The sequence below is a fragment of the Spermophilus citellus genome (genome assembly GCF_964194105.1).
Source record: "Spermophilus citellus genome assembly, chromosome: 9".
Taxonomy (NCBI): Eukaryota; Metazoa; Chordata; class Mammalia; order Rodentia; family Sciuridae; genus Spermophilus; species Spermophilus citellus.
In genome coordinates, this window is record NC_138191.1 from 58,254,304 (window position 1) to 58,282,212 (window position 27,909).

At 34.2% G+C, this 27,909-nt stretch overlaps 1 protein-coding gene across 1 annotated transcript in view; it reads right to left on the reverse strand.

Moving 5' to 3' along the window:
* CCDC18 (coiled-coil domain containing 18) overlaps window positions 1–27,909 on the reverse strand; it is a 115,673-nt gene that overhangs the window by 39,624 nt on the left and 48,140 nt on the right. The window contains exons 16-22 of the mRNA XM_081307403.1: window positions 21,257–21,391; window positions 21,014–21,091; window positions 15,295–15,411; window positions 11,284–11,451; window positions 5,414–5,556; window positions 1,590–1,753; window positions 1,104–1,317 (exon numbers count right to left, since the gene is read on the reverse strand). Of these exons, the coding sequence (XP_081163529.1) occupies window positions 1,104–1,317; window positions 1,590–1,753; window positions 5,414–5,556; window positions 11,284–11,451; window positions 15,295–15,411; window positions 21,014–21,091; window positions 21,257–21,391 (1,019 nt within the window). The remainder of the gene's footprint in view (window positions 1–1,103; window positions 1,318–1,589; window positions 1,754–5,413; window positions 5,557–11,283; window positions 11,452–15,294; window positions 15,412–21,013; window positions 21,092–21,256; window positions 21,392–27,909) is intronic.

The window sequence follows — 27,909 nt, forward strand, 5'->3', positions numbered from 1 at the left end:
AATTCCCTTCTCTAGACCCCACCTGTATTACTTTGGGCATTTAGTTATATATATTTTTCTCAAGACTTCATCATCTTTTTTTCTTTTTTTAAGAGAGAGAGAGAGAGAATTTTTTTTAAAGAGAAAGAGAGAGAGAGAGAGAGAGAGAGAGAATATTTTAATATTTATTTTTTTTAGTTTTCGACAGACACAACATCTTTGTTTGTATGTGGGGCTGAGGATCGAACCTGGGCCGCACACATGCATGCCAGGCGAGCGCGCTACCACTTGCGCCACATCCCCAGCCCAAGAGAGAATTCTTTTTTTTTTTTTTTTTAAAGAGAGAGTGAGAGAGGGAGAGAGAGGGAGGAGAGAGAGAGAATTTTAATATTTATTTTTCAGTTATCGTCGGACACAACATCTTTGTTTGTATGTGGTGCTGAGGATCGAACCCGGGCCACACGCACGCCAGGCGATCGCGCTACCGCTTGAGCCACATCCCCAGCCCCAAGAGAGAATTCTTTAATATTTATTTTTTAGTTTTCAGTGGACACAACATCTTTATTTTATTTTTTTATGTGGTGCTAAGGATCGAACCCAGTGCCTCACGCATGCCAGGCAAGCGCGTTACCGCTTGAGCCACATCCCCAGCCCAAGACTTCATCATCTTATCTATAAAAAAAGAAAAAAAAAAGGTGGAAGTATATATGTTGTAAGGAAATGAGTGAGAACATATATGAAGTCCCTGACACAGTCCTAACATAAAATATGGAGTTAATATAAAGAGTAATACTACTACTAATAATAATTTGCTATTAGCCACTGCTATATGCTTGCCCAACTGTTCCTTTTTTTCCTTCTCTTTGCCACTACAGCCAGTGTAAAATGATCCAAATAAGGGTAGAAGTATTAGCAGCCAATAACAACAGCTGAATCAATTAGATGGAACATGGGATAGTTGACTAGATGGGCCACAGCAAACCAAAGGCAGTTAGAAGTTTGGAAACCTAGAATTCAATAATAAATTTTATTGTATCACCCAAGGATTCAGAGTAATAAAAGAAATACCTGTAATTGTGATATCAGTTCTTTTTTTTTTTTTCAGTTCTTATTATTTAACTTACCTAAGTTCCGCTGTGAGATCCTTTATGGTAGTATATTTTTCCTCCAACGATAACTGAGCTTTCTGTAGTACATCTCTCAATTCCTGCAGTTGTCTTAAAGTACTTTTTAATTCTCCATGAGCATTGTGTAGTTCAGTCTCCAGTGCTTCCCGTTTCTGCAAAGTTTCTGTTAGTTCAGTTTCCGTGTGGTGTTGTAACTTCTCTAACTCCTTCACTATTATGAGGAAAGAATAGCTTTATAACAATATACAAACCATTTTTTTTACTAAGAACTTTTAAATAATTATAATTAAGTATCCGGTTTTAAAATAAAATAAAAACAAGATTGACTTAAAAAAAAGAGAATATCCAGTTTTATTCATCTGTATGAGGCAAAATACTGAACACTCTTGGTCCCTTCCAGCCCCACCACCTCAAATTCTCATTTTATTCAACTTCTTAAGTACAAATATACAAGGAGCTAAACTCAGTCAACTGTTTGCTTACCAGCACTTGTTTTCCTTTCTAGTTCTATCTTTGTCTGATCTAAGATCATATCTAATTGAGAGAGATGTATGGCTTTATTTTCTCCATCTCGTTTTAGGTGCATTATTTCTTTTTCCATTTTAGACAGTTCTTCTTTGTACTGATCCATCTCAAGCTTTACTTGCCTAATAAAAAACAAACAATAGAACAGGTAATCTGGAAACTTCAAAACCATTAGACTTGTTTCTGACTAAAGAAAGCCTGAAAATTACATAAAGAAAAATATTAGCAAAATGTCTATTGAGAATCTTTTCTTCCATTTGATAGTGGTTGTTTACTTTGGAATCTGTGAGTGAAGAAATGTAAAATAATAAACTACTTCAATTAATTTATTAAAACAAAACAAACAACAACAAAAATACATGTACCAGAACATATTCCTACACCCCATATTTTATGTAGACTTCTCTTAAGATATTTCTGATTACAAGGCATTTTATTCAGTTTTAAATCACGTGTTTGTGTTTGGTTTCATAAGGAAATTGGTGGGATTAATTAGAGTTGTGAGAATATGGGAACCAACCTACTGCTTTAGTTCTCTGGACCACTTAGTCTAGAGTTTTTCTTATCAACATAAATGTCAAAGGTTGGATCATCAAAAAACATCATTGTCTTTTAACTAACCTGAAATTCCGCAGAATCTGATATTCCTTAGATATTATATCCATCATTCTGGTTATTTTTTAAATACAAACATTCTTTTAGGGTTTTTTAATTTTTAAAATTTGTTCTAATTAGTTATACATGACAGTAGAATGCACTTTGACACATCATATAAACAGTATAACTTCTCATTTTTCTGGTTGTACACAATGTAGAATCACATTGGTTGTGTAATAATATATGCACATAGGGTAATAATATCCAATTCATTCTACCATGCTTCCTTCCCCTATACCCCCTCTTCCCCCTCCCTTCATTCCTCTCTGTCAAAGTAATTATTCTTCCCTAGTCACCGCCATAGTCACCGCCCCTACTTTATCGTGAATTAGCATCTGCATACCAGAGAAAACATTTGGCTTTTGTTTTTTTTGGATTGGCTTATTTTGCTTAGCATGATATTCTCTAGCTCCATCAATTTACTGGCAAATACCATCATTTCATTCTTTTTTAAGGCTATCTACTCAGAATCTTAACTCACCTATTATATTTTAAAATTTTTCTTTGTGCTCTACATACCACTAAATTCAAATGTATTACCTTGTAATATTTAACAAGGCTAGCATTTGACTTAACTTAATAAAACTTCATATGTATTGAGAATATCCAGGGATAGACACTTCACTTAATCTGGAATTTCTATGATCTGACACAGATCATAATGAAGCCAACCAATCAAATTATTCATCATAAAGATCATACTGCTCAGGCTGGAGTTGTAGCTCAGTGGTAGAGCACTCACTTAGCATGTGTGAGGCACTAGGTTGGATCCTCAGCATCACATAAAAAAAATTAATAAAAGTCCATCAAAAACTACAAATATATATATATAGATAGATGAGGGCTGGGGTTGTCGTTCAGTGGTAAAGCGCTCGTCTAGCACGTGTGAGGTACTGGGTTCAATCCTCAACACCACATATAAATAAATTTAAAAAATAAAGTCATTGTGTCCATTTACAACTTAATACTTAAAAAAAAGATCATACTACTCACAGGGGAGCCAAATCAATCATTTTTACTCAGATCTTTATTATTAGAATGATCTTTGTTAGCATATAGAGAAGAAAGATTCCAGGATTGTACAACCTTCCTGCTTTATAGAGGGAACTGAAAGGAGTTGCGGATATAAGCATATTAGTGATTTAAATGACTAACTTAAACTCAGTCAAGAAAGGAGCTGGGAGGAGGGTGCACACTTGTAATCCCAGTGACTGGGGAGTCTGAGGCAGGAGGGTTAGAGGCCAGCCTCAGCAACTTAGTAAGAGCCTGTCTCTAAATAATAAATAAAAAAGGTCTGGAGATGTAGCTCAGTGGTTAAGTGTCCCTGGGTTCAATTCCAACACCACAAAAAAAAAAAAAAAAAAAAAAAAAAAAAGGAGAGAGGGCATCATGGAATTAGACAGTGCTAGAACTGATAGATAGATTAGAGGTCCTGGTTGGGTCAAAGACTTGTTAGAGTATTATAGGGAATGACACATAATTGTCAAATTTTGGAGAAATTGTAGATACTGGAAATAATAAGATCTAGGGCAAACCATGGGAGTGTCTGAGGTTATTAGAGGAGATTATTAGAGGAGAGGATTAAAAAAAAATCAGAAGGCAAGATGTCAGAAGCATCTGTTAGGTGTATACTGAAACCCCTAAGAACTAAACACATTGGCACATGCCTGTAATCCTGGCACCTCTGGAGGCTGAGGCAGGAGGATCATAAATTCAAGGATAGCCTGGGCAACTAACTAAAAGAGATACTATCTCCAAAAAAAAAAAAAAGTGTGTGTGTGGGGGTCTGGTATATCTGGGATAAAGTGTCCCTGGGTTCAATTCCCAGTTAATACTCCTACCCCTCAAATCCTTTAAGAATCAGGAGTGGTGGTGGAGAGAGCAGCAGTAAGCCAGGTGGCCTGTAAGAATCAGCAACAGTGAGGGATAATATAATATATTGACATTAGGATCAGAGTACACTATTCCAGGCACTGACTGTATGGTATAAGAGCTATGGGTAAAAGTTTTACTTCAGAGAGCTGCAGGGAAAGAAGCAATGTCCTCAGGGAGTATCACGTTTCTGGTACAGCAAGAGAAAAGAAGAGATAGCGAATATAGGAATGCCTTTTTAGATAGACTGTGCATTCCAGTCCTTCAGGAATTGGAATGGGGTGAGAAAAAGGAGAATATGTGGAGATCTTTTTGGGAATTCATGGAAGGGATGAGAGTTGACCTGGAAATCTAACATGTCTTGTGGTGTATAAACATAAAGTTATAATGTGATGAGTCTTCATGGACCCAAGGTAAACAACAACAGTAAGGTTGTGTTAATGGGTAGACACCTGTCACTGAGAAAAAGAAGGCTTGAAGGACTATGGTTAGCCATAAACACAATGTGCAGAGGGAATCTGGGGACAAGTTTTTAGTTCTAGCATGTAAGTTCACTCTTGACTCCTGTTGGCAGAAGAGTAGACTAATTATGAGTGTAGTACTATATGCCAATTCTTGTTGATTAAATAGAAGAGGGTCTGCGGAAGCAGGGTATTGCTTTCAGCTCATGGGTTCCTTTATTGACCAATTAAACTATTGATGCCGGGGCCCAATCCAGTTAAACTAAATCATAATCTTTACATGTAATTTAATATAAATGTGCGACTCAGGTATCAGTATTCTTTACAAACTGCTTATGTGATTTTAATGTTCAGTCAAGGTTGAGAGACACTGTTTTCTTTTATTGTTACTCCCTCCTTTATACAGTTAAGAGTCTCTGCAAGTCTCTAGGTGAGGAAACTTTGCCTATAACTTTGAATGTTATTCATCATTTAATACAACAGTTGCTGAGTGCCTATGAGACATAAGGACTTAATGCTAGTTGTGCTAATTGTTATACAGAATTCTAAAGTAAACTAGATACGGCCTTTGCCTTAAAGAACTTTCAATATAGCAGAAAGGTTAAGGTATTAAACTATAATACAAAAAAAGGCATAATGAAGGATATGAGGGAGATAAAAAAATACTATATGAATTCAGATTATGAAGAAATAAATTCTTCATGCAAATATTTCAGTGGTTACTAATTTTGAAACAGATATTACTGATATAAAAATGGGAAGGTAAGTAAAATGAACATATTCACATTTTACCTGGAAGTACCAGTAAGCTCAATAACTTTCTGCCTTTTCAAATCTGCATCATGAGCAGCTGTTTCACATTTTTCCTCCATTTTTCTCAACTTTTCAGCTGAACTTTCTCTTTGTTTTTGAAGTTCTTGTTCCAGCTTTGATACCTTGTAAAGCAGTTCTCAGTAAGTATTTTAAATTACCGATAAACATTAGTCAAAAGAAAAACACTTTTATAAATAAGTAGCCTACCATATTATTCCATTTCAGATGTATTTTTAAAAATCAAAGTAAACTGTGCATTAGAGGGGTGGCCTATAGTCCCAGCTACTTGATAGGTTAAGTATCATTTGACCTCAGGAACAGGAGGCCAACCTGGGCATAGTAAGACCCCATCTCAAAAGTAAACAAGTAAAATTTAAAATAATTTTAAAAATAAAAATAAATGATTAAAAAAACAAAATTGTATTGAACTGGGGTTGTGGCTCAGCGGTAGAGCGCTCGCCTAGCACGTGTGGGGCCCTGGGTTCGATCCTTAGCACCACATAAAAATAAATGAACAAAATAAAGGTATTGTGTCCAACTAAAAAATAAATATTAAAAAAAGCAAAATTATAGACCATGAAGCAATGTTTTAAAAAAATACAAAAACATAACTTACTTTTTAGCAATAAAGATACTCTATTCACATGTATCTTAAAAAAGTGGCAACATCATAAACACTAAAATAAGACATAAAACCCCAACAAGACTAGTGGGGAATAGCTCAGTGATAGGATACTTGCCCAGTACATACAAAGTCCTAGTTTCTATCCCCAGAACTGTAAATAAAAAGGAACAAGAATTGAATAAATAGCTAAGTGTAGTGATGCATTACTGTCATCCTACCAACTTGGGAGGCTGAGGCAAGAGGATTTTAAGTTCCAGGAAAACCTGGGGAACTTAGCAAGACCCTGTCTCAAAATAAAATTAAAAGGGCTTGGGGTATAGCTCAGAGGTACAGTGCATGCCTAGCATGTACAAGGTCCTAGGTTTAACTCCCAGCATGGAAAAAGAAAAAAAATAATTTAGTAAATATTCTCCTTCTCACTCTCTACCTTTGAAATAATCTTGTGTGTGTGTGTGTGTTTTCCTTTCTTTCTTCATAAATTGGCTAATTCAGTGAAATATTCCTAATTCCCATTTGACTATAACTCTATAACCTGCATTTTTCCTGTCTATCTTTTTACAATAAAAGAGGTCATTTTCTACCTATGTAAGTCAAATTGCTTCTTATGTGTTCTGGAATCAATTCCTATCCACATTCTCAGAAACCTCATACTATTGACACTCTTTTCTCCTTCCTGTATCTTCAATCTCTAGTATTTTTCTTCTTTTTATCTTTCCCATCTCTTGTGGTGGTACTGGGAATTGAACCTGGAGCCTCACATAACACTAGTCAAGTACTCTACTACTGAGCTACATTTCTGGACCTTTTTTTTTTTTTTTTTTTTTTTTTTTTTTTTTTTTGAGATAGGTTCCTAGTAAATTACTGAGGCTGGCCTTGAACATGCAGTCCTGCTGCACCTCCTGAATAGTTGGGAATACAGGCAGGTGTCACCACAACCCCAACATTTTATTTTTATTTTCTTAAATAACAGCCCTTAAACATGTTTCCCATTGTAAAAAAACTGTCTTTCATACCTATACCTTCCTCCACCTACCACCCTTTCTTTCAGCCCCTGCAAAGCCCAATTTCTATATTACTGTCTCATTTCTCATTTACACCTCAATCTAAAGAAAAACTGTCTGTTCCATATAAACTGCGATTAAATCACCAGTAGCTTCCAAGTTGCCAATTCATCAATGGACTTTTCCTAATGTCCATTTTACTTCCCATTGATTCCAATAGCCTATGACAATGTCCTCCCTTTCTTCATAAAATATTTACTTTGGCTTCTATTTATCACATCCCTCCAGGATCTGTCCAAGCCAATCTTCTCACTTCTCATTCTGTATTCTGTAATCTGTTATTTCATGTTTTCAATGAACATTTATATGACTGTGGTTCTCAAAGATAACCTTTGCTTTTGACTTTAGTATCCTCCCAGCTTTCCTAAAACCCCTCACAGAACTAAATAACTAAATAATATTAAAACAGCAGTAAGGGCAGAAGGTACAGTTTAATGGTAGAGTGCTTGCCTAGCATGTGCAAAGCCCTGGGTTTGATCACAGTACCAACAAAGAATAAACAAACCAAAACAAAAGCAAAACCAAACCAAATACCTCCAGTACTCAGGAAATAGGGAAGGGAAACAAGGAAATCTACCTCCTGAATTCTTGATTAAACATCACACACATAAACACAAGGAATCTAAAGTAATAATCTGAAAGGATCCAACATGAATCAATGTATATATAAAAGAAAACCAGAAAGAAAATTTATACTTAAGAAATTGTTGGATGCAAACTTCTGTAGACTCTTAAAGAAGTTAAAGAAAGGGCTGGGATTGTGGCTCAATGGACTGTGCTCGCTTAGAACATGTGAGGCATTGGGTTTGATCTTCAGCACTACATAAAAATAAATAAAATAAAGGTATTGTGCCCATCTACAACTAAATTTTTTTTCTAAAAGAAGAAGTTAAAGAGAACAAAATATTGACTTAAAACAAAGAACAAAGATAATTATCATACAAAGAATTCATATGAGGCCAGGCATAGTGGTGGCTCAGAAGGCTGAGGCAGGGGCAGGAGGATTCTAAGTTCAATGCCAACTTCAGCAAAAGCAAGGCACTAAGCAACTCAGTGACACACTGTCTCTAAATAAAATACAAACAGGGCTAGAGATGTGGCTCAGTGTCCAAGTGCCCCTGAATTCAATCCCAAGTACTGCCTCCACCAAAAAAAAAAAAAAAAATTTTTTTTTTCAAATGAACTAGTCAAGTTAAGGGGAAAACAACAACAACAAAAAGAAGAAACCTATAACATCACTACAGAAATAAAACCACTTTAAGAGGAACAAGAATCATAATCAGTCCTGCCAAAGTCAGAGTGAATTACAAGGATTTAGGTAGTAGGAGTCAAATACCAAGGAGATGAAGAAATATTTCAGGGTGAGGCTATATAGTAGGCTTAGTAAGCAACAGGTCTAGACTTTAATGAAAGGAATGGAAAGTTACAGAAGATGTCTCTAAAAAATAAAACACAGAATAACTGCATGACACACAATTGAATGCACTGAAAGGAGTCTTTAGTTCCACTGGAGAGGCTATCTTAGAAGTTTTCTGTTGCTATAACTGAATACCATATCATATACTGGCTGACTTAAAAAGAATAAAGGTTTATTTTGTTCATGTTTTTGGAGGTGGTTCTGAAGTGGGCAAAGTCCAAAGTCACTATGCTGAAACTGAAGGCCTTCTTACTAATGGGGACTCTGCAGAGTCCCAATGTGGTACAGGGCATCACATTACCGTGAAAGGAGAACATAGAAGAAACAGCCAAAATGGCTGTTATAACACCCCCCACTCTCGAGATAACTCATCAGTCCATAAGTAGATTCATTCATTCTTGAGGTCTGAGCTCTCATAACTTGATCACTTCTTCTTCTTCTTCTTCTTTTTTTTTTTTTTTTTGGTATTGGGGATTGAACCCAGGGGAATTTTATCACTGAGCCACATCCCCAGCCCTTTTTTGTATTTTATTTAGAGACAGGATTTTGCTGAGTTGTTTAGGCCTCAACAAGTTTCTGAGGCTGGCTTTGAACTCGAGATCCTCCTGACTCAGCCTCCCAAGAGACTTGGATTTACAGGCATGCATCACTGCGTCCAGCTCAATCACTTCTTAAAGGTCCCATCTGGTCCCAACTCTTATCTTACATTTCAACATGAGTTTTGATGGGGGCATTCAAAGCACAGCAGAGGCTGAGGATAAATTTGAAATAATGAAAGATCATCCATTTGACAAAAAACTAATCTTACAAATGTAGTAAGATTACATTGGAGGGCTGGGATTGTGGCTCAGTGGTAGAGTGCTTGCCTAACACTTGCAAGGCCCTGGGTTCGATCCTCAGCACCACATAAAAATAAATAAGTAAGGGTATTGTCTCTAACTAAAAAAATAAAATGTTTTTTTAAAAAAAGATTACATTGCAAAATGTATAAATTTTTCAATTTGTTTATTTCTGCAAATTTTCTTTTGAAAAGAGAAAAAACAAAAGAAATGAAATATCTGTAAAGAATTCTGTGAGGTGAAGAGAGAGAGAGAGCCTACATCTTGGGAGCAAATTTTATTCCTCACACATCAGATAGAGCACTAATCTCTAGGATATATAAAAAACTCAAAAGCTAAACACCAAAAAAAAAAAACAAAAAACAAAAAACAAAAAACAACTCAATCAGGGCGAAGGACCTGAACAGACATTTCTCAGAAGATGATATACAATCAGTCAACAAATATATGAGAAAATGTTCATCATCACTAACAATTAGAGAAATGCAAATCAAAACTACTCTAAGATTTCATCTCACTCCAGTCAGAATGGCAGCTATTATGAATACAAACAATAAGTGTTGGCAAGGATGTGGGGAAAAACGTACACACCTACATTGTTGGTGGGACTGCAAATTGGTGCAGCCAATATGGAAAGCAGTGTGGAGATTCCTCTGAAATCTGGGAATGAAACCACCATATTTGACCCAGCTATTTCTCTCCTCGGTCTAAACCCAAAGGAATTAAAAACAGCGTACTACAGGGTCACAGCCACACCAATGTTTATAGCAGCACAATTCACAATAGCTAAACTGTGGTACCAACCTAGGTGCCCTTCAGTAGATAAATGGATAAAAAAAAATGTGGCATATATACACAAAGGAATATTACTCAGCAATAACAGAGAATAAAATCATGGCATCTGCAGGTAAATGGATGGCATTGGAGAAGATAATGCTAAGTGAAGTTAGCCAATCCCCCAAAACCAAATGCTGAATGTTTTCTCTGATATAAGGAGACTGATTCATAGTGGGGTAGGGAGGGGGAGCATGGGAGGAATAGATGAACTCTAGACAGGGCAGAGGGGTGGGAGGGAATGGGAAGGGGCATGGGGGTAGAAATAATGGTGGAATGTGATGGACATCATTATCCAGAGTACATGTATGAAGACACGAACTGGTGTGAATATACTTTGTATATAATAAGAGGTAATAAAAAATTGTGCTCTACATGTGAAATATGAATTGTAATGTATTTTGCTGTCATATATAAATAAAAAAATAATAAAAAAGAAGAAAAAATAATTCAGATAAATTTGGCAAAGAATGAAAGAAAAAAGGTTAGTACTCTAGTATAATAAATTCTCGAGGGCTCTTTCACTAAAGTAATAATTTTGTTCTTATTTTATTTATTTTTTATTTTTATTTTTTGCAGTGTTGAGGATCAAACCCAGGGCCTTGTGCATGCAAGGCAAATGCTTCTGTCACTGAGCTACCTCCCCAGTCCCATAACTTATCCTCAGAACTAAGTAGGAAGAGTATTTTCCTTTGGGAATTTTGTTTTAGTATACACTTTGCCATTTCTTTAGAGAATATCACACCATGTGCTGATCCAAAATGTCAACATTAGAAGGAATAATGATCCAGATAGGTAATATATTTGGGTTCAAAAAAAAAAAGAGATTGAGTAGAGAAGTCTAAATTATAACTAAATTGTGGCTGCAGTATTAGATAACAAATATGTGGTGACAGAATTAGATATTCAGGTCAGATTATGGAGGATTAGAACTTCATTTTTACAATATCAATACAGAGTATTTCTTATCATGTGAAATATTTAAAGTTAAATAACAATTTCTATAACTAAAAATTTGTTAATGATTTTTAAAATTTCTATTTCATAAAATAAAACCATCCAATAATATATACCTGTTTTTCAAGTTTAGTCTGAATATCTTCTAGCTCTCCATTTCTAATTGTCTCTTGCTGTAACATTTGCTGCTGTTGCTGAAGAGTATGCTGCAGAATAACATTTTGCTCAGTGGTCTCTTGAAGACTGTGATTTTTTATCTTTAGCTCTTTCTGCAAACAGTATACCTAACAAATACATATATTTCTCATTACAATGAACTGTTTCAAATAAAAAGCAATAAAATGTCAAATCTGTCTTAATTATCTTCATTTATTATGTGGAGCAATTGTCATGAGGGTCAATAGTAGTCACAGTTTATTACATAGAAGGGTGGGGTTCATTTTTCTGATGGAGAGGTATATTATAAGGACCTGGTTGGTGTCTGGAGATGTATCTTTTAAGATTGTCTTGTGTGATTAGGTTATTTGGGCTGAGGTACTGAAACATGCTTTCTTTCTGGGAGCCTGCAATTATTTTGATGCTTACAGGTTGGTCATTATTCATATCTGACCTAACCCATCCCTACCAAAAAAACCAGAAAACTCAGAACTTCGGAATCATAAACAGTCTTCCCTAGGCAGAAAAACTATACCTCTTGTCATATTTCACTGCAATGGAGAGGAATATGTTCTATATGACTCCTCCTAGATGAAGTGAAAAATATAGGTAGCTATGGATTTCTCTACATTTCAGCTAATGCACTTTTTCTGCTTTGTGATAATAAATCACTGCCATGAAGTACTGCAAAAATATTAGTCAATATTTATTATTAGGTTATTGTTGTTATTTATAAAAGACTATTCCAGCAAAGCACCCGGGAATATTCTTGCTCCAAAAAACACATACAAGGAATAACATTATCAGCTGAGAGATTTCACTCATTCACTCCAAATATTTAGTATTTGAATATGCTGGTCTCTAAAACTGATTTAAAAGATATTCTTAAAACTATCTAGTAGCACTGGTATTAAGAAGGGAAAAAACAAAAACCAAAAAAACCTGTCCTTTGCCATAATAATCCAAATCCTAAAAACCTGCTAACAGAAATCATTTAAAAAATAATATAAATAACCTAGCATAATTTAAAATATATTTTATAACATTTTTCACCTCCTCTGACAATAAGGCAAAGTTTTAATTAAAGATGATATATATCAATCTAATTATAAATGATGTGTCCATTTAAAACCATAATTTACAAGACAGTAGTAAATGTAACATTTTATAAAATGAAATTAAGTTTGAAAATCACATTGCATCAATATAATTATGAAAAGATAAATGAAAAAAGATAGTACCACAGAGAAAGGTGTATATAAATTTTCTTTGAAAGTTTTCCTATCATTGTTTATGTAATAATTTTTTTTTTTTAATGAAGGGAAACAAAGCTATTCCTTTAAAGCAAAGACTCTTTCCAGAAGAAAGGAATTTTAATTCCTTGCAAGACATAGCACAAGAGAATCATGACTTGGTTCTTTTTTTTTTTTTTTAATTATCCAGCCGATGAACACTCAGAAGCATCATAAAGGACTTAGGAACCACATATTCTTTGCTCATGATGAGAAAGAAGCTCTTTTAAAATTTCAAGCTTCTTTATATAATGATATTGGAAACCTGGAATAATCTTAATATTACAGGCAACTGGCTAATTTCTAATTCTGATTTTAATACTCATTTTTATGCTAATCCATTTTACTTAAGTCTGCCTGAAAATAATGTAGTGCAAATATTCACAAGTATTATCTGTTTTCTTTTTCTTTCTTCTTTTTTTTAATTTCTTTTCTTTTTGTTTTTTTGTAGTTGTGTATGGACAGCATGCCTTTATTTTATTTGTATGCGGAGCTGAGAATCAAATCCTGTGCCTCACACATGCTAGGCAAGCACTCTGCCACTGAGCTGCAGCCCCATCCCTACCTGTTTTCTTTATCAGCTCCTAACAAACTAAAGATCACACTTCTGTAGTGGTTTATTTTATATCAAACCAATGTCCCTACAAAAAAAGTTTAAATATGGTTTTTTCTTTACTGGAACATCCTGTCTCACACTTACTTTCCTATTTAAAGAGATAATGGGCAAAATATTTAAATATGATAAAACAGAAGAAAAAAAAAGAAGATCTAACCCAAAACACGAAGAAAGTCACATCATATAACAACAAATTTTATTTTATTCAGTAATCTAGTCACTGGCAAAACTTCAATTATAGGGCTGGGTTTGTGGCTCATGCTTGCCTTGCATACATGGGGCACTGGGCTCAATCCTCAGCACCACATAAATAAAAAAAGATATTGTGTCCTACAATCAAAAAAAAAAATTAAAAATATATACGTTGATGTATATAATGTTAGCTGTATCCAAATAATAATTTACAATATTATCCATCAATAAATAAAAATAAATAAAGATATTTTATAACATTTCATTGTACTGTACTTAAACTTCTAGATAGCTTGACTTTAAAGTAAATATAGGGGAAAAGAACAAAAAAAATTTTAAAAAAAGAAAAAGTAAATAGAGGTGGTACATGCCTGTAATCCCAGTGACTAGGGAAACTGATGTAGGAGAGAATCATAAGTTCAACAATATCTCAGCAACTTAGTGAGGCCCTAAGCAACTTAGCAAGACTGAGGAACAAAAATAAAATAGAAAAATTCTGAATTCTTTCGACATAATAAGCAAAGTGCTAGACATTAAGGATACAGAGAGAAGATAACTCAAGGAAAGGTCTTTAATCTATTACCTGAGAAACTTATTTCAATATAGAAAGTTTAATTTCTAAATCTAATTCTCTTTTCGGGGGGTGGAATTGAACTCGGGGCACTCAACCACTGAACCACATCCACAGCTCTTTCTTGTATTTTGTTTAAAGACAGGGTCTCACTGAGTTGCTTAGTGCCCCGCTTTTGCTGAGGCTGGCTTTGAACTCATAATCCTCCTGCCTCAGCTCCCCAAAATGCTGGGATTGTAGGCATGTGCCACAGCACCCAGCTCTAAATCTAATTCTTAATTCTTCAGACAATGAGAAGAAACAAAAACAAAATAGAAAAGTTTTGAATAATTTCACTCTAAATCTAAATATTACTTATTTTATATTAGATGTTATTTATTTTATATTAGAATTGCTCTGTGATATTAGTAATTTATCTGATTCTCTAAACAATAAATAATTAGAATTTTAAGAGAAAATATATATATATAATATTTTGTTTTTCAGTTGTAGTTGGACACAATACCTTTATTTTATTTATTTATTTTCATGTGGTGCTGAGGATCGAACCCAGGGCTTTGCACATGCTAGGCAAGCACGCTACCACTGAGCCACAACTTTAGCTCCTATATATATATATATATATATATATATATATATATATATATATTATATTTATTTTTTAGTTGTAGTTGGATACAATACCTTATTTATTTATTTATTTATTTATTTATTTATTTATTTATTTATTTTTATGTGGTGCTGAGGATTGAACCCAGGGCCTCGTATGTGCTAGGCAAGCACTCTACCACTGAGCCATAACACCAGCCCATGGTTTTATATTTTAAGTTGCACTGAAATAAAGGTTGTTCTTTAAAGAATATAAAATTTGGAATGTACATTTTAATATCAGCTACGTAAGGATATAGTATATTAGGGGCTAGGGATATAGCTTAGTTGGTAGAGTGCTTGCCTTACATGCACAAGGCCCTGGGTTCAATCCCCAAAACCACTAAGAAAAAAAAAATACACCATAAAGTATCTTAAAAATAACTCAAAGAGGCCGGTCATGGTGGCACATGCCTGTAATCCTAGCAGCTGGGAGGATGAGATAGGAGGACTGCAAAGCCAGCCTCAGGAAAAGCAAGGCGCTAAGAAACTCAGTTGAGACCCTATCTCTAAATAAAATACAACATAGGGCTGGGGATGCAGCTCAGTGAGCAAATGCCCTCTGTAGTTTAATCCCTGGTACCAAAAATAAGTAAATAAAACTTAAAGAAATCACATGAAAATTGTGCTACATATAAAGGAAATAACTTACCTCTTCAGATTTCTTCTTCAGCTGTTTTTCAAACTTTTCCTTATTTCCTTCCAATTGATTCAAATGCAAGGCAAGCTCTTCCTTACAAATTTCTAATGCTGAATCTAGTTGTCTAACCTAAGCAAGGAAAAGGGAAGGGGGGAAAAAAAAGGAAAATCATCTAATATAATAAATGCTTATTACACACTCAATATTTTACAGATTTATCTCCTAAAGTTTACCTCACTGCTTCAAACAGTAAATATACAGTCATAGTTAGAATATAAAATGTTATTACAGAAGAGATAATATTACGAAAACTAATTCTTTGTAAGAAAACAAAAGGGAAACCAGAAAATGGAATACTGAAGAACAAAGAAGTGATGGACAAATAGAGGACATTCTAGGAAAAGGAAGTATTCAGAGAGGAAGGCACTGTGAAAGGGAATGGAGAAGCTGGAAGGAGGTTAGAGTTATCAAGAGTATAAAATTGTAGGACATGGTCATTGAATAATAAGAATGATAAGATAAACTGGAGCCAATTGTCAAGAATCTTCAAGTCAAACACTTAAAAATATTTTCTTAAAAAGGTACAGCAGTCTTTAAGCACATTTTTTAAAGTTGTAGATGGACACAATATCTTTATTTATTTTTATTATTTTTTTTATGTGGTGCTGAGGATCAAACCCAATGCCTCACACATGCAAGGTAAGCATTCAAGCAAGCCCTCAAGCAAGCCCTCAACCACCAAGCTATAACCCTGGCCCCTAAGCACACATTTTAAACCCTCTTAAACAAGAAAAATAGGAAAGTAAGAACCAATTTACAAATCAGTATATTGTTAATGCTGTTAAGATAATATTTTGAAATGCTGACATTAATAAGTATATGAAAATATTTAATTCAAGCTCCTCAATTTGTACATATGTTCCATATCCCATCTATTAATAATATTCTTGTCTTAATCCTTTCTTTTCCTTGTTGTAATTCTGAGCTTCTGGAAGTGGTTTTTCTTTTTTCCTTTTTAAAAAAATTCTGTCAGAGGGCTGGGGTTGTGGCTCAGTGGTAGAGTGCTCGCCTAGCATGCACAAGGCACCGGGTTCAATCCTCAGCACCATATAAATGTAAAATAAAGATATTGTATCCACCTAAAGCTTAAGAATAAATATTTTTTAAAAAATTCTGGCAGAAAATTGACCTGAGGAGTGTTTTTTTCTCTTACTGCTAGTAACATTCAAGGAGGCAGCCTTCAAAGTGTCAAAGAAATCTCAACAAGACAAGGAGAAAAAGAAAAAAATGTTCCACTTGCAGATATTAATCTCCATCATGAAATTATCCTTGCAACTCTTATTTCTATTTTTTTAATTTTTAATTTTTTTTGGATTTTATTTATTTATTTATTTATTATTAGTTGTTCAAAACATTACAAAGCTCTTGACATATCATATTTCATACATTTGATTCAAGCAGATTATGAACTCCCATTTTTACCCCGTATACATATTGCAGAATCACATCGGTTACACATCCACTTTTTTACATACTGCCATACTAGTGTCTGTTGTATTCTGCTGCCCTTCCTATCCTCTACTATCCCCCCACAACTCTTATTTCTAAAAGGGGAATCTTGAACTGGGAATGGTGGAACATGGCTATAATCCCAGTTACCTAGGAGGGTGAGGCAGGAGAAGCTCAAGTTCAGTTGGGTTCATTTGCCAGCCTGGGCAACTGATCAAAAGTTTATCTCAAAAAAAAAAAAAAAAAGGGTTGGGGAATGTAGCACTAGGGATGTAGCATAGTGGTGGGATAACCCTAGATTCAATTGGTTTGACCCTTGTTAAAAAGTTTTAATGCTTCAATGGGTTATATCCAATTGAAATATAGATTTTAACTCAGTAATAGGTTAAGGACTTGGGGGAGATAAGGGAAATACTTACAGATCAAAATTTAAAAAGGCACTCACTCTCAGGGTCACACAAATACTGGCTCTTTATGTGTATAATCCTAAGAGTGTCTCCTTAAATTTTGCACTAATGGCATCTCATTTGATTTACCTTAGTTCCAGGTCTGCAGCATAGCCAGATATTCTGCAAGTCTAACAAGTTCCCAGGTGATGCTGATGCTACTAGTCCATAAACCATACTTATAGTAGTAGTGTTATAAAGAACATTTTCAAAACACTGGGGAAATTTCATTATGAACTATATTGAATGATGTTGCTGAATTTATGATCTTCTTTAAGGTGTAGTGTGACCCCATAACAGAAAGTTTCTGCTCATAGAAAATGCATGTTTATGTATTCAGGAAAATTAAAAGTATTATGACATGTACAACCTTGTCTCAGGTGGCTGGCAAAAAAGAAGTATTTGTGTAGAAGGAGGTAGGTGTACACATAAGCATGCATGTATGTGTGCATAGAGAGAAATGAAGTGAGTGTACCTAGAGTATAATGGACAATGAATCTGGATGAAAGGTACACAGATGCTCCCTGTAGTAGTATTTCAAATTTTTTTAGGGTTTGAAATTTTAAAAATATATTTAAATTAATAAATTAATTAAAATTAATAATAAACAAATTTTGATGGGCTTTCTGATTTAATCAGAGCTTGAGAGTCTGAATCACATATGAATACATTGTGCACTGTATATGCATCCCTTGCAAACATACACATACACGAATGAACGAAATCAAAACATACTGACAGATATACATGTATATAAAGGCATGAAGCCAAAGAAACTTCTCAAATACACCATCTGGGGACAAGTAGGTGGGGCATTAGGCTGTATATCTTCAATAACAGCAATTAAGCTCTTCTGTTTATTTTTCCACTTAAGATTTTTTTTTTTTGAGGGAGCAGGGAAAAAATCCAGAGTAGAAAATAAACAGAAAACAAGAAAAATACCTTAATACCTCCCTTACTTTATTTATTTATTTTTGGTACTGGGGATTGAATCCACATCTCATGCATGTTAGGCAAGTGGTCTAACACTGAGCTACATTCCCAGCCTCCAAACAATAGAAAATAAATGAACAAAATCTTAAGAAGTACTGTATCAATTTTCTGTGTAAGAGGCAACATAATTTGCTTGATTTATTGGTCTCTTGTTACCTGTTTAGAATTTTATCATCAACTATTTAGCTATCATTAATCATAATTTTATAATTGATAGAACTTTAAATTCATCCTCTTAACTTTCCTGTATATAGAAAACTCATAGTACTTCCTTGCAGAGAACAACTGAGGCATGCAAGGGGATATAGACGGAAATCATAAAAGGAATAATGACATAATCAGGAAAAGTAGGCTTCAGATTTCTGTTTCGATGCTACAGATAATAGAGGTTAAGAATCATTTAAGTATAACTTGAATCATGGAAATTCTGCTTCTATATTTCTTTCTTATTTTGATTTTTTACCCAAACAGCAAACCTGTTAAAGGTATTAAGGGAATAAAATACAGCATCAGATTTCATTCCCTTACTAATTTTCTTTCCATCACATACCTGGCTTGAAATATATGGAAATACCTTACTAGATAACTGCCTAGATGTTTAGGTAGTTTAATGAAGTCGCTATTTTTTTTTTTTTTTGGTGGGGGGATTATTTCATGAAATAATTTCTGTACTATGACCTTTATATACTAAAGATTTTTTTTTTTTTGGTACCAAGAATTGAACCCAGGGGTGCTTAACCACTGAACCACATAAATAGCCCTTTTAATATTTTAATTAGAGACACGGTCTCTCACTAAGTTGCTTAGAGCCTTGCTAAGTTTCTGAGGCTGGCCTTGAACTTGCAATTCTCCTGTGCCCAACTACTAATGATTTTTCAATGTTAATGAACTTTGAGATTTTTCTTACATGAGGAAATAAATTGAGATGGCATTTACTATTAAAGAATTGAGAATGTCATAGGAATAGTTATGAATAAGCATAATTATACTTACATGGGCATACAGTCACAAAATGAACTAAAAACAAAACACCAAGGAAAAAGTAAATAATGTATTTTTTAAAACAATATGATAGAATAAGGTAGCAGTATATTTGGACATATCAAATTTGAACCTCTAAAAAATGCAAAGGAGAAAATATTGAATATATAAGAGTTTTTCCCATTATCCACAGAGGATATATTTTAAGAACCACAGATAGTACTAAATCCTATATATACTATTTTTTCCTGTATATAAATACTCCAATGTAATGCCCTTTTGATCTCAACTAAGTACTTATCAGGCAGTATGGCTGTAACATTTGTAGTTTAAGGTACTACAGTAAACCAGCATAAATTTCTTTTTCCTTCTTTAAAATTTCACACATAGATTTGTCTTTAGCATAAATCTTAGCAACTTCAGCATATAATATTTTTCCATTTCTTATTAAATCCAGAACTTTCACCTTTTCCCTTAAAGGAGAACTTTATACCTTAGTATGGGCAAATCTGAATTGCCAACATCACTACTTTCATAGATTAGGATCACTATTAAATAAAGTAAGAGCTACTTAAACATATAATACTAGTTCATCTTATAGCACAGATGGCTCCTAAGTGATTAATGGGCAGTTAGTACATACTAAGTGGATACAATGAGAAAGAGACAATGAAACAGATGGGGACAAATACAAGATTTCATCATACTACTCAGAATAATGCACAATGTAAAACTCATGAATTGTCTCTCAATTTTTCTAATATTTTTGAACTGCAGTTGACTACATGTAACTGAAACCATGGAAAGTGAAATCACAAATGAGATGATACTGTATAATAATTAGTTATTAAATTTTGAACTTAGCATATGCTAAGCATTTTATATATCTAGTTTTGTTTAATACACTGCTATTCTTCTGAGGTGTTGTTATCCCTATTTTAGAGAGGAAAAAATTAAATTTCAGATACCTTAAATAATCTCAAACTAAGTTATATCCAGTTAACAGGCATCTTGAGGCCAAAAGTGAAACCCAAGGTAATTCAGCAAACTGGTCCATGTTTTTAATCATTAAGATATACTAGCCACAAATCCATATTTTAGCTGAAAATTATGGATTTATCACTTAATTAACCTTACAGCAGAACTGGTAAAAAGAAGCAAAACTAGATTTACTTGCTTTGTTAATTCTTTACTGGTAATGCTAATAAGTTGCAATTATAGCTAAAGTTAAAAGACCTTTTTTTTTTTTTTTTTTTTTTTTTTTTTGTGGAGTTGGGGATTGAACCCAGGGCCTTGTGAATATGAGGCAAGCACTCTACCAAGTGAGCTGTCCCCAGCCCAAAAGACAATTTTTTAATGGTTCAAAAAATCATAGGACCAAATAGGCTAGATAATCCATAAATCACATTATCAACTATCAAATGATTAAGATTAAAATTCAATGTAAAGAAAATATGCTGCTGGGCATAGTGGTGCACTCCTCTAATTCCAGCAACTCAGGAGGCAGAGGTAGAATTGTAAATTCCAGGTCAGTCTCAGCAACTTAGTGAGAACTCCATCAACTTAGCAAGACCCTGTCTCAAAAAAAAAAAAAAAAGAATGAGGGATATAGCTCAATGCTAAATCACCGTGGGTCCAATACTCAGTACTAGAAAAGAAAGAAAGTAAACATAACAACAGAAACAAAGTTCACTGAATCAAGTCAAATCTTCAACAATTAATCAACATTTATGTATATAATTTTTATAATTTATGTGTGAACTGTCTTCAATAAGAAAAACAAAAAGTATTAGCATACTAGCCTTGATTGTTTCTTCAGATACTTGATTCTGTAATGCTTTCAAAGCTTCATCTTTCTTCATATTTTCCTTTTCCATTTCCTAAAAACGGGAGGTGGGGAGGTGTGGAGGGAGAAGTAGGAAAAACATAGTAATATGAGTAAACATTTTTACATTTGTAAAGGTTATTACACAAGTGATTTGATTAGAATTAACATATGTCATAGAAAGATAAAACTATTAATACTTTTATAAAGATGACTTTACCCCTTTGCTTTCCGTCAAGAGTCTATCTAGTGATTCAAGATGATGCTGTTTACATATTATATCTTGTTGCAACATCGACATAGTCTTTTCTTGTTCTTTAAATTGTTGGTCTTTTTTCTCTAGTTGAGCTTCAAGCTAAACATAAAATCAGGATTAATTTTCATATTATATTTTTAAAATGTTTCAAACATTTTCTCCTATTAAAAAAACGAAATGAATGGTTAGAGATGTAGCTCAGTGGTAGACTGTTCCCCTAGCATTTATGAGACTCTGGGTTCAATCCCCAATAATGAGATGCACATTTTCAATTTCAGTAGGTATTTCTTTTCAAAGTGAATCAAGATTCTTACATTCATTAGACGTATGTAAGATTTCTCACTCCCCACAACTTCACCTATAATTGGCATCATCCAAGTTCCAAAAAACTTGGAACAAAATATGAAATTACTCAATATGCATATATTTATGTATATATATCATGTAGCTATACACAAATAAATAAAAGATGTTATATCTAGCGATCTATATATATCACACATCCATCCATCCATACAATAAGAATATGGCAGCCACAGGATTAACAGGAATATATAAAACCAAAGAATTCTGAAATGAAAATGAGCAAATGAAAACAACAAAAGGACACATCAAAAATTAGAGGCTTTTTAAGCAATATAAGATAATATTGAAAAAGTAGTATTTGCAAGTTAAACTTCCTAGTAAGCAAACAAGGAAAATAAATTCTGGATCCTATTAAATAAGGAGAAGGAAATTTTTAAAAAGAGGGTTGAAATTAACTCCAATGGAAATTTCAAATATAATGTTTTCCTAGAATTTCTGCCACTCTCATATTAATCACTGAAGAAACCCTCAGGGATGAACTCATTTGAAAGATATTTTTTATCTTCTAAATCAGTAATCCACTTTTTAAGGACCTATTATAAAATAATTTAAAATATGGAAAACAGCTTTACAATAAAGTTGACAAAATATTAAGTCATAATTCTGAACAGGAACAACTCAAATGGCAACTATTCTATAAAATGAAGCTATTAAAAATAATGTTTATATTGGGTGCGGTGGTGCATGCCTGTAATCCCAGCAGATTGGGGGGCTAAGGCAGGAGGATCATGAGTTCAAAGCCAGCCTCAGCAAAATTGAGGCGCTAAGTAATTCAGTGAAACCCTGTCTCTAAGTAAAATACAAAAAATAGGGCTGAGGGTCTGGGGTTGTGGCTCAGCAATAGAGCATGCCTAGCATGTGTAAGGCATTGGGTTCCAGCCTCAGCACCACATAAAAATAAATAAATAAATAGGGCTGGCGATGTGGCTCAGTGGTCAAGTGTCCCTGAGTTCAATCCCCAGTACCACAATATATATATATATGTGTGTGTGTGTGTGTGTGTTCCTCGAAGACTAAGAATAGTCTTCACTATATGACCTAGCTATCTGACTCCTCAGTATTCATCCTAAAAAATTAAAGTTGTCATAGTATAATGATACAAGTATACCCATGTTTGTAGCAGCCTAGGCGTCCACCAACAGATGAATGGATAAAGAAAATGTGGTATATGTATATATACAATGAAGTTTTATTCGACTATAAAGAAAAATGAAAGTATGTCATTTGTAAGAACATGAACGGAAATTGAAAACATTGTGATAACCAAAATAAGCCACTCTCAGAAGGTCAAGGGTCATATAGTTTTCTTTCATATGTGGAAATTAGGGAGAAAAAAGGAAAAGAAAGGTGGTAGGGGCAGAATCTCATGAAAATCAAAGAAAGATCAGAATAGAGGAAAGGGAGGAAGGAGAAAAGAAAAAGGAGAAATACTGGCCAAATTATATTGTGTGCATGTATGAATATGTAACAAAGCCCATCATTATGTACAACTATAATGCCCCAATAAAAAATGTGAGCCTGCACAGTGTCGCACATCTGTAATCCCAGTGGTTCAAGAAGCTGAGGCAGGAGGAACAGAAGTTCGAAGCTGGTCTCAGCAATTTAGTGAGACCATGAACAAATTATTAAGACCCTACCTCTAAATAAAATATATATTTTTAAAAAGGGTTAGGGATGTGGCTCAGTGGTTAAGTACCCCTGGGTTCAATCACTGGTATTAAAAAAAAAAGTGGAAACATTTTTTAAAAATAAAAAACTCGTGTTTATTGACAAGTTTTGAGAGTTCTTTATTTACGTTTTTGCTGGAAATGGGATTTACAAATACTTTCTCCACCCTAGCTTATCTTTCATTTTCTTTCACAGCATAAAACTCTTTAGTATTGGTGTATTCCAATTTATCCGTTTTTTGTTGTTGCTGTTGTTGTTTTTCATGGTGGTTTTAGTATCATACCTAAGAACTCTTATCCTAACCTGAGGTCATGAGTACTTTCTTCTAAGAGTGTTACAGTTTTTTAAAAAATTATATTAAAATCTATGACCCATTTCTTTTCTTTTTTTTTTTTTTTTTTTTTTTGGTGGTGCCAGGGATTGAACCCTAGGGCCTTGGGCATGCAAGGCAAGCATTCTACCAACTGAGCTATGTTCCTAGCCCAGTCTGTAACCCATTTCTAAGCACTTTTCATATTAAGGTATACATTCATCGAGGATCCATTATTTTGTATCTGGATGTCCGATTATTCAAGCATCACAGGTTGAAGGACTTAACTCTTTTGAATTGCCCTTGTGCCTCTATCAAAAATCAAATGATCAGAGCTGGGGATATAGCTCAGTGGTAGAGCACTTGCCTTACATGTACAAGGCCCCTGGTTTAATTCCCATCGTTGCAAAAAAAAGAAAAATCAAATGATCACATCAGCTGAGTCTATTTCTAGACTCTAATCTGTTCTTCAGTACCTACCTATTTGCTAATATCATATTGTATTGATTACTAGAGCTTTAATAAAAATCCTGCAGCATAAGTCCTCCAACTTTGTTCTTTTTTAGACTTGCTTTGGCTGTTCTAGTTCCTTTGCCTTTCCATTATGAATTTTAAAACCAGCTATGTACCTATAAAAACACGAATTTTGATTGGAACACATTAAATTTATAGATCCATTTAAGGTTGACTCCCTAAATACTTCCAACCACAGAAATGGTATTTCTCTTCATTTACTTAGGTCTTCTTCAACATTTTGCACATATAGATCCTCTACATATTTGTTATATTTATATTAAGCATTATATTTTTGGAGCGATTGTAAATAGTACTATTTTTAAGTTCTTGGTTTTCAATTGTTCATTGCTAGTATACAGAAATATGAAAGTTTAAAATTTTATTTATTTATTTTTTTACTTGTAGTTGGACACAATACCTTTATTTTTACTTATATTTATGGGGTACTGAGGATCAAACCCAGGGCCTAGCGCTTGCTAGGCGAGAGCTCTACCATTGAGCCACAACCCCAGCCTGAAAGTTTTAAATTTTACTGGTCTTTTTAGTTATACATGACACTGAAATTCATTTTTATATAATTAAAAAAAATTCATTTTGATATAATTAAAAATACATATATCAAAATGAATTTATATAAAATATATCTTATTTTAATTAGGAACCCATTCTTATGGATATGCACAAGGGTGGGATTCACTATGGTATAGTAATACATGTACACAGGAAAATTATTAGAAATAAAATGTTTTTTTCTTTTTATTTAATTTTTTCAGTTGGCAATGGACCTTTTTTTATTTATTTATATGTGGTGCTGAGAATTGAACCCAGGACCTACACATGCCAGGCAACTGCTCTACACTGAGCCACAACACCAGCCCAGAAATATGTTAATTTTTTGGTGGTGTTGGTTTTTTGGTCTACTTGTTCTACAACTATAGAAAAGAGTAATGTTGACATCTTCAACTTTAATTTTGGGTTAGTTTCTCCTTTCAGCCTTCTTAATTTTCTTCATGCATTTTGAAATTCTACTGGTAAGTATACATACTTTTATGACTGTTACATAACCTTGGTGAATTGAGCCTTTTATTGTTATGCAGTGTCTCTCTTTGTTCCTGATAATTTTCTATGATCTGAAGTCTACTTTGGTATTTATACTTTTTTTTTTCACTTGCTTCTCTCTTCCACAAGTCTCTTTCATTATTAGGCTATGTTCAGATTTCCATTTTATTTTGTATCTTTCTACTTTATCTCAACAATTTTTTTCTTGGTTGCTGTAGGGATTATAATGTACATATTTAACCTTTCACAGTCTATTCAGAGTATTTCTGCCAAAGTAAATGTCGAATAGAACTTTACAAGAAAATAAGTCTCTTTACCCTCTTCCTTTATATTGTAGTTTTCACAAATATTATACCAACATACTTTGTCAAAAAGTAATTTATCTAGGATTGTGAGTTCAAAGCCAGCCTCAGCAAAAAGCAAGGCACTAAGTAACTCAGTGAGACCCTCTCTCTAAATAAAATACAAAATAGGGCTGCAGATGTACCTCAGTGGTCGAGTGCCCGAGTTCAATCCCTGGTACCAAAAAAGTAATTTATTCAAATATTTACTATTTTTGTAGCTTTTCATTTCTGAGGTCCTAAGATTCCCTGTTGTATTATTTTTCTTTTACCTGAAGAACTATCTTTAGTATTTCTTCTAGAACAAGTCTTGTGACAAATTCTCTAAAATGTCCTATATATAACATTATCTTTATTTTACCTTCATTCCTAGAGAATTATTTTTATTAAATATGAAATTCTAAGGTGACGAATTTTCTCTGAGGACTAAAAAAAGGTTACTCTTCTGTTTTCTTATTTCCGAGGGTTTTGTTGTTGTTGTTTGCTTTGGTAGCAGGGATTAAACCCAGGGATGCTTAACCACTGAGCCATAACCACAGTCCTTTTTTATTTTTTGAGATAGGGTCTCCCTAAGTTGCTTAGGGCCTAAGTTGCTGAGGCTGGTCTCGAACTTGCAATCCTCCTGCCTCAGTCTCCCGAGTTGTGAGAATTATAGGCATGCACCACTGTACCATTCCATGTTTTTTTTGTTTTGTTTTGAATATTTATTTTATTTTTATGTGGTGCTGAGGATCAAACTCAGGGCCTTGCACATGCTAGGCAAGCACTCTATTGCTGAGCCACAATCACAGCTCCCACTCCATGGTTTTTGATGAGAAATGTGTAGTAATTTTAATCTTTGTTCCCTAGTTACAATGTTTATCTCTGGTTGCTTTCAAAGTTTTTTTCCTTTTTTTATTGTTGGTCGTTCAAAACATTACATAGTTCTTTTTTTTTTTTTTAAAGAGAGATTGAGAGAGGAGAGAGAGAGAGAGAGAGAGAGAGAATTTTTTTAATATTTATTTTTTAGTTCTCGGCGGACAAAACATCTTTGTTTGTATGTGGTGCTGAGGATCGAACCCGGGCCGCACGCACGCCAGGCGAGGGCGCTACTGCTTGAGCCACATACCCAGCCCCATAGTTCTTAATATATCATATTTCACAGTTTGATTCAAGTGGGTTATGAACTCCCATTTTTACCCCGTATACAGATTGCTGTATCACATCAGTTACACTTCCATTGATTTACATATTGCCATTCTAGTGTCTGATGTATTTTGCTGTCTATCCTATTCTCTATTATCCCCCTTCCCCTCCCCTCCCCTCCCCTCCCCTTTTCTCTCTCTACCCCCTCTACTGTAAATAATTTCTTCCACTTGTATTATTCTTCTCTTACCCCTCCTTTCCTCTTATATGTAATTTTGTATAACCCTGAGGATCACCTTCCATTTCCATGCGATTTCCCTTCTCACTCCCTTTCCCTCCCACCTCTCATCCCTGTTTAATGTTAATCTTCTTCTCAAGCTCTTCGTCCCTACCCTGTCCTTGGTTACTCCCCTTATATCAAAGAAGTCATTTGGCATTTGTTTTTTAAGGATTGGCTAACTTCACTTAGCATAATCTGCTCTAATGCCATCCATTTCCCTCCAAATTCTATGATTTTGTCATTTTTTAATGCAGAGTAATACTCCATTGTGTATAAATGCCACATTTTTTTTATCCATTCATCTACTGAAGGGCATCTAGGTTGGTTCCACAATCTTGCTATCGTGAATTGTGCTGCTATGAACATCGATGTAGCAGTGTCCCTGTAGCATGCTCTTATTAGGTCTTTAGGGAACAGACCGAGAAGGGGAATAGATGGGTCAAATGGTGGTTCCATTCCCAGCTTTCCAAGAAATCTCCATACTGCTTTCCAAATTGGCTGCACCAATTTGCAGTCCCACCAACAATGAATAAGTGTACCCTTTTCCCCGCATCCTCTCCAGCACTTGTTGTTGTTGGACTTCATAATGGCTGCCAATCTTACTGGAGTGAGATGGTATCTTAGGGTGGTTTTGATTTGCATTTCTCTGACTGCTAGCGATGGTGAGCATTTTTTCATGTACTTGTTGATTGATTGTATGTCCTCCTCTGAGAAGTGTCTGTTCAGGTCCTTGGCCCATTTGTTGATTGGGTTATTTGTTATCTTATTGTCTAATTTTTTGAGTTCTTTGTATACTCTGGATATTAGGGCTCTATCTGAAGTGTGTGGAGTAAAGATTAGTTCCCAGGATGTAGGCTCCCTGTTTATCTCTCTTATTGTTTCTTTTGCTGAGAAAAAACTTTTTAGTTTGAGTAAGTCCCATTTGTTGATTCTAGTTGTTAACTCTTGCGCT